The sequence below is a fragment of the Coregonus lavaretus genome (genome assembly GCF_964263955.1).
Source record: "Coregonus lavaretus genome assembly, chromosome: 28".
Lineage (NCBI taxonomy): Eukaryota > Metazoa > Chordata > Actinopteri > Salmoniformes > Salmonidae > Coregonus > Coregonus lavaretus.
The window spans coordinates 39,697,078-39,704,871 of NC_140015.1; the positions used below are offsets into that span (position 1 = coordinate 39,697,078).

Sequence of the window (7,794 nt, forward strand, 5' to 3'; positions counted from 1 at the left end):
CATTATTACTGAAACAGGATACAAGTGGAAAATATAAAGATCCAGTCCATTTACAAAATTGGAGGCCACTTACACTTCAGTGTTGTGATGCAAAAATCCTAGCAAAATGTATAGCGCATAGAATTAAAAAGGTGTTGTCGGATATTATTCATTCTAATCAGACAGGTTTTTTACATGGAAGATACATTGGAGATAATATAAGGCAAGTATTGGAAACAATAGAACACTATGGAAAATATGGGAAACCAGGCCTGCTATTCATAGCAGACTTCGAAAAGGCATTTGATAAAGTTCGACTGGAATTTATATATAAATGCCTGGAGCATTTCAATTTTGGAGAATCTCTTATAAAATGGGTCAAAATCATGTATAGTAACCCTAGGTGTAAAATAGTAAATAATGGCTATTTCTCAGAAAGTTTTAAACTGTCAAGAGGAGTGAAACAAGGTTGTCCACTATCGGCATATCTATTTATTGTGGCCATTGAGATGTTAGCTATTAAAATCAGATCCAATAATAATATCAGAGGATTAGAAATACAGGGCTTAAAAACAAAGGTGTCATTGTACGCAGATGATTCATGTTTTCTTTTAGATCCACAACTAGAATCCCTCCACAGCCTCATAGAGGATCTAGATACATTTTCTAACCTCTCTGGATTAAAACCAAATTATGACAAATGTACTATATTACGTATTGGATCACTAAAAAATACAATTTTTACATTACCATGTAGTTTACCAATAAAATGGTCTGATGGTGATGTAGATATACTCGGAATACATATCCCAAAGGAAATAAATGATCTCACTTCAATAAATTTTAATAGAAAGTTAGCAAAAATAGATAAGATCTTACTACCATGGAAAGGAAAATACCTGTCAATTTGTGGAAAAATCACCCTGATTAACTCTTTAGTATTATCCCAGTTTACCTATTTGCTTATGGTCTTGCCTACGCCTAGCAAACAGTTTTTTAAATTATATGAGAAAAAAATATTCAATTTTATTTGGAACGGCAAGCCAGACAAAATTAAAAGAGCATATTTATATAATGAATATGAATTCGGAGGACAGAAATTATTAAATATTAAAGCATTAGACCTATCACTAAAATCTTCAGTCATCCAAAAGTTATACTTAAATCCGAACTGGTTCTCAAGCAAATTAGTAAGATTGTCTCACCCACTGTTCAAGAAAGGCCTTTTTCCCTTTATTCAGATTACAACCTCTCACTTTCAGTTATTTGAAAAGGAAATAATCTCCCAAATGTCACTATTTCTAAAACAAGCCATAGAAAGTTGGTTGCAATTTCAATTTAATCCTCCAGAAACGACAGAACAAATAATGCAACAAATATTGTGGTTAAATTCAAATATACTAATTGACAAAAAACCTTTATTTTTTGACAGAATGTTTAAAAAAGGTATACTCTTCGTAAATGATATCATCGGTAGGACTGGTGGAGTTATGTCGCACATGCAGCTAACAAAAACATATGGAAATGTCTGCTCTACCCAAAATTACAACCAAATAATTGCAGCCTTACCGCAAAAGTGGAAGAGGAAAGTTGAAGGGGGAGAAAGTAAGGAACTTGTCTGTCGGCCTTGCATTAAAGAACATAATTGGTTAAGGAAAACTGTGATAAATAAAAAAGTATATCAGTTTCACTTAAGGACCAAAGGATTGACAGCCGTCCCATATAGATTGCAAAATAGTTGGGAAGAGATCTTTGACGTACCGATCCCATGGCATAGTGTTTATGAACTGACACGCAAAACGACACCGGATTCAAAAATTAGAATCTTTCAATTTAAATTATTATATAAAATTCTTGCTACCAATAGAATGTTATTTATATGGGGGATACAATCTTCCCAGCTCTGCAGATTTTGCTGTGAAGAGATAGAATCATTAGATCATTTGTTTTGGTTCTGTCCATTTGTAGCTTGTTTTTGGACACAGGTCCAGGAATGGCTAAAGGATTGCAATATTTACCTGGAACTAACCTTGCAGATAGCATTACTGGGTGATCTGAAAAGTCATAGTCAATCAATCAATAATATAATAATACTTTTAGCAAAAATGTTTATTTTAAATTCACAATCTGTAGAAGCAATGAGAATAGAAAGGTTCAGAACTTTTGTAAAACATCACAGTACGGTTGAAATATATATGGCAAATAGAAATCCTATATGGATGGTGTTAAGAGATAGATGGGAGGTATTGAATAGAGTTGAAGGATGGGACTAATAACAAATAACAACAAATAATAACAAAGATAGCTAATAATGTAAGCATACTGTGTCCATAATAAGTATATAGGTTGTATGTTGGGAGCTTTTGGGAAAGAGCACAGTTAGAAAGATATGGCATTTAGAAGCAAACCGGATGGACATCATGAAAATGATCGGAGAGGTTGAGAGTAGAAGAAGTTCAGGAGCAAAAAAATAAATATATATATATATATATATATATATATATATATAGATATAGAATTATTGTAAAATTAACTCTGTCCATAAGGTGTAGATAGTAAGTATAGACCGGAAGTAGAGGCCTGGGCGTTGTTGTTCACTAATTTACTCCAAGTAGGGAAAGGATGGTGGGGTTGAAAAGTAATAAAGGGGAATATATATATAAAAAATAAAAATAAACATGGGGGATTGGAAGTGATGCAGACAATTACATTGATAGAAGATGCAATCTATCTGCAATATTAAGCTGATCCATCCCCCCAGAAGAAAAAAATATATATATATATATATGTATATATATATATATATAAAATAAAGAGTGATCTTAGACCATTCCTCCATGCAAAATCCTTCCAGATCCTAGATATCCTTTGACTGCCTTTATGGACTGCCCTCTTCAATTCAAACCACAGGTTTTCAATGGGGTTCAAGTCCGGAGACTGAGATGGCCGTTGCAAAATGTTGATTTTGTGGTCAATTAAACATTTCTTTGTGGATTTTGATGTGTGCTTGGGGTTATTCTCTTGCTGGAAGATCCACTTGCGGCCAAATATCAGCCTCCTGGCAGAGGCAACCAGGTTTTTGGCTAAAGTGTCCTGGTACTGGATAAAGTTTATGATGCCGTTGACCTTAACAAGGGACTCAGGACCAGTGGAAGCCAAATAGCCCCATAACATAAAAGATCCACCACCATATTTTACAGTAGGTATGGGGTTCTTTTCTGCTCGTGCATTCCAATTTAGAATCCAAATCCACTACTGGTAGGCGAGGTCAAAGAGCTCTGTTCGACCAATGGTATTGGGTTATTTTCTGCTCATGCATTCTAATTTAGAATCCAAACCCACTACTGGTAGGTGTGGTCAAAGAGCTCTATTCGACCAATAGCAAACTCCAGGTGTTTACATTTGTTGGATGACATGAAAATAGAGCTCTCTCTCTCTTTCTCTCTCTATGCATAGTCCACAGTATGTCCATTACACAGTCTGCTTTTCATGCATTGAAATACTGTAGGATTCAGGGGGGTTATGTTTGTAATTAGACCATATTACAATATTCAGTTTCCCCATCACTAATTCATGGAGCGAACTTGTGTACATCATGGTCATGCAGCTGTTTAAAACAGGAACGTACATCTCTGACGCCACACACAACATATGTGGTATAGTGGTGGCAATGAATACCTTACAGTGATTACCTGAGTTTACCTAACAAAGCCTCAATGAACACATTACCTTAAAGACATGAAAAGTTGACCTATTAAAGCTCATGAATATATTACCTATTGAAGAAGCAGAAGCTGAAGAAGCAGAAGAAGAAGAAGAAGAAGAAGAAGAAGAAGAAGAAGAAGAAGAAGAAGAAGAAGAAGAAGAAGAAGCTGAAAAAGAAGCAGAAGCTGAAGAAGCAGAAGCTGAAGAAGAAGAAGCTGAAGAAGCAGAAGCTGAAGAAGAAGAAGCTGAAGAAGCAGAAGCTGAAGAAGCTGAAGAAGCAGAAGAAGAAGCTGAAGAAGAAGCTGAAAAAGAAGCAGAAGCTGAAGAAGCAGAAGCTGAAGAAGAAGAAGCTGAAGAAGCAGAAGCTGAAGAAGCTGAAGAAGCAGAAGCTGAAGAAGAAGAAGCTGAAGAAGAAGAAGCTGAAGAAGCAGAAGCTGAAGAAGAAGCTGAAGTGTCCAGCAGGTGCAATAACCTGATAAGCATTTTCACTAGCTATTTTTAAATTGTTCAGTGATTTTTTTGGTCGACATTTGGAAAGTTTGTATAGAAAATAAATGCAACTATTGCCTGCTACGGTGCGTTTCCATTTAACTATCTTGTGTCGATATAAACAGCTGGACGTAATGAAGTCACACCTAAAAAAATAGAAACTATTTTGCAAAAACCTACAGTGTCAAATAAAAATGTAGTGGTTGAAGTGTTTCCATTACCCATTTAGGCAAATTGTGCATTAATAAAATGGCGACAGACTGTATGCCCTCTCACCTCTCTGTTTCATGTCTCAGGTAGCCTGTGGAAGCCAGCATGGATACAATGCAATAATTGACTCATATTTGCCATATTCTAATAATTCTCATTTGCCAACATATCTCCACGATCTGTGCCATGGTGGAACTTGCACTCCTGTAGATCTGAAATAGTTGAATGGTGAAGCTTGCACTCCTGTAGATCTGAAATAGTTGAATGGTGAAACTTGCACTCCTGTAGATCTGAAATAGTTGAATGGTGAAGCTTGCACTCCTGTAGATCTGAAATAGTTGAATGGTGAAGCTTGCACTCCTGTAGATCTGAAATAGTTGAATGGTGAAACTTGCACTCCTGTAGATCTGAAATAGTTGAATGGTGAAGCTTGCACTCCTGTAGATCTGAAATAGTTGAATGGTGAAACTTGCACTCCTGTAGATCTGAAATAGTTGAATGGTGAAGCTTGCACTCCTGTAGATCTGAAATAGTTGAATGGTGAAACTTGCACTCCGTAGATCTGAAATAGTTGAATGGTGAAGCTTGCACTCCTGTAGATCTGAAATAGTTGAATGGTGAAACTTGCACTCCTGTAGATCTGAAATAGTTGAATGGTGAAGCTTGCACTCCTGTAGATCTGAAATAGTTGAATGGTGAAACTTGCTAACCATTAAAGGGTGGCAGGAAGCCTAGCAGTTAAGAGTGTTGGTCCAGTAACCGAAAGGTTGCTGGTTCAAATCCCTGAGCCGACTAGGTGAAAAATCTGTCGATGTTCTCTTGAGCAAGGCACTTAACCCTAGTTCATCCTGTAAGTCGCTCTGAATAAGAGCATTTACTAAAATGTAAAAGGAGGTGAAGCAAGTCAGGCATTCTTGAAAGTCAGACTGGATAATGAAGGAAACCACCAAAGGACAAAACTTCGGCATACCTTGGGCCCTCTGGTCCCAACAGGAAACCACCACAGGATAAAACATTGGCATACAGTGGATCCTCTGGTCCCAACAGGAAAACACCACAGGATAAAACCTGGGCATACAGTGGTCCTGCTGGTCCCAACAGGAAACCACCACAGGACAAAACCTGGGCATACAGTGGTCCTGCTGGTCCCAACAGAAAACCACCACAGGACAAAACCTTGGCATACATTTGACCCTCACCACAACTAGTCAAGCTATAACCTGGAACCCCCAGGGAAACCAAGACAACTAGTTAAGCTCTAACCTGGAACCCACAGGGGAACCACCCACCACCATGACTAGTGAAACTCTATCCTGGAACCCACAGGGAAACTACCCACCACAACGACTAGTCAAGCTATAACCTGGAGCCCACAGGGAAACCACCCACCACGACTAGTCAAGCTCTAACTTGGAACCCACAGGGGAAAATGAAACCAGGAAGACCCAGGGACAGTAGGATAAGGTGTGTGGAGGCAGAATTTAGAGATGCAGGATCAGCCTTGAAAGAAGCAGAGAAAACACCGAGCCCAGTGAAGGAAGTTTGTGAATGACCAAAGTCAGACATTTAGAATTAAATGTGGACCGGAGCTTTATATTAACTCAATGACATCACGTTCCTCACGTACCTTCAAAATTATTCGTCAATATTAATTTATTCGAAAAACAGTTTCCTTAATCATTTGTCACAATAAAAGAAAGTTCGAAAAAATTAAAATCCACCCATCAAAAGGATGAAAATGTTGTCGATCTTTAGAAAAGTTATCTTATATCTGCCATTTCCATTAATCATACACATGTCGCAATTATTTTTTTGCGACATTGCTTTTGTTGAATAAACCTGGGTCAATGGAAACCAGCCTACTGACAGTCAGCAACCCAATAGCTAATAGAAAATACACAGAAAACAATCAACCACAGTCACTTTGTTAGGCAAATATTGATTCATGAAAATAATATATACTCTGTAGCCTTAAGATTGTGGTTTGAACTGACAGAGATTTCTAGAAGGTTCTGAACTTCTGATCGATTATGGATCAACGTGCACTCTCGCGCTTTCACTCGCCTCCAGCTCATGCCAGGGACTCGAGTCGTGCAACAGCTAATTGCGCTGATAAGCGCCAACAAATATTTAACATTTTCTGGAACAGATACTGCTGTCAAAGAGTGTGAAAACAGAAAAGTAAACACTATTCTGTAGGCTACAATTACAATAATAGACATTGTCCATTGTAGCACGAACAAGTGAAGCGAAACTGGAAAATATGGTTAGGCCTATGCATTAGGTAAATTCAGCGCCCAGCCCTATTTACACACTCATAAAGAATGATATATATATATATATATATATATATATATATATATATATATATATATATATATATATATATATATATATATATATATATATGTATATATATATATATATATATACACACATCTCACATTCATCTATCCACAGCATAACCAGTATCAAACAGCTGGTAATATTGTTTGTTTTAACTTTATAATCTGAGTTTCTAATAAATATAGCAGATACGTTTTATACAACTTCTTATGAAATATTTTATATTTTCTTTTTAAATACTCTATATGATTAGCACGTTTTATAATAAAAACGTGTTGCATTCCTCCTATTTAGTGACAAATGCTTGCCTACATATAGTTGGAAAGGACAGTTATAAAGTCTATGTCAGAACAAAGCCTACACAATAATCCTCCTCAGTTGACCAAAAATGTAACTTTAAAAACTATTATAGACAGCCTTGTTTCAACAAGTATCCTTTCCTCCCATACATTCAACCCAACAACACTAATTATTACAGCAGTAATATTTAGCCAGAGTACAGGCTACCACTGCAGGCTGAGAATTTTGTTTCACTCTATTTCTCAGGTGGACACCCCCAGGCTACATCATAATCCCATGTCCCCAGAAGGCAAGGGGGCAGAGCCCACTGCCAGCTGAGGGTTCCAGCAGTCAGCAGCAAAATGCCAATAATGTCAAAGCCCTAAGAACCCCCCCCCTCTCTCTCTCTCTCTCTCTCTCTCTCTCTCTCTCTCTCTCTCTATCTCTCGCTCTCTCTATCTCTCTCTCTCTGTGTCGACATTAAATAAATATAACGCAATAAACCAGGCATTGCGTAAAACAGATGTGTTGTCAGTGAAACACTGTGACCCTTTGAGCTGAGAATAAATAATTTTTAGTGAAGCTAAATGTTATTGCAACATAATCTCGAAGTTTTTGTAATGCACGTAGCTACTCAAAATAAAACGTACAAAGCCCATAACCACCACGCGTAAAACGTACTGTAAAACGACCATTATCGCCATTAGGCTATAATTTCCAAACGGCAGCATTACAATTTAAAAAGCACACTCTCACATTATAGTTACAACAGGGTAGTTTAGTGGG

General features: G+C 37.1%; 1 protein-coding gene across 1 annotated transcript; it reads left to right on the forward strand.

Annotated features, from left to right (window-relative positions):
• Positions 1–3,746: 3,746 nt before the first annotated feature.
• On the forward strand, positions 3,747–6,708 carry LOC311103271 (uncharacterized protein; the record flags this gene model as incomplete). The annotated part of the gene is made up of 1 exon (XM_084144803.1): positions 3,747–6,708. A coding segment is annotated over one exon (414 nt), but the record flags the coding sequence as incomplete, so codon positions are not given.
• Between the last annotated feature and the right edge of the window lie 1,086 nt (positions 6,709–7,794).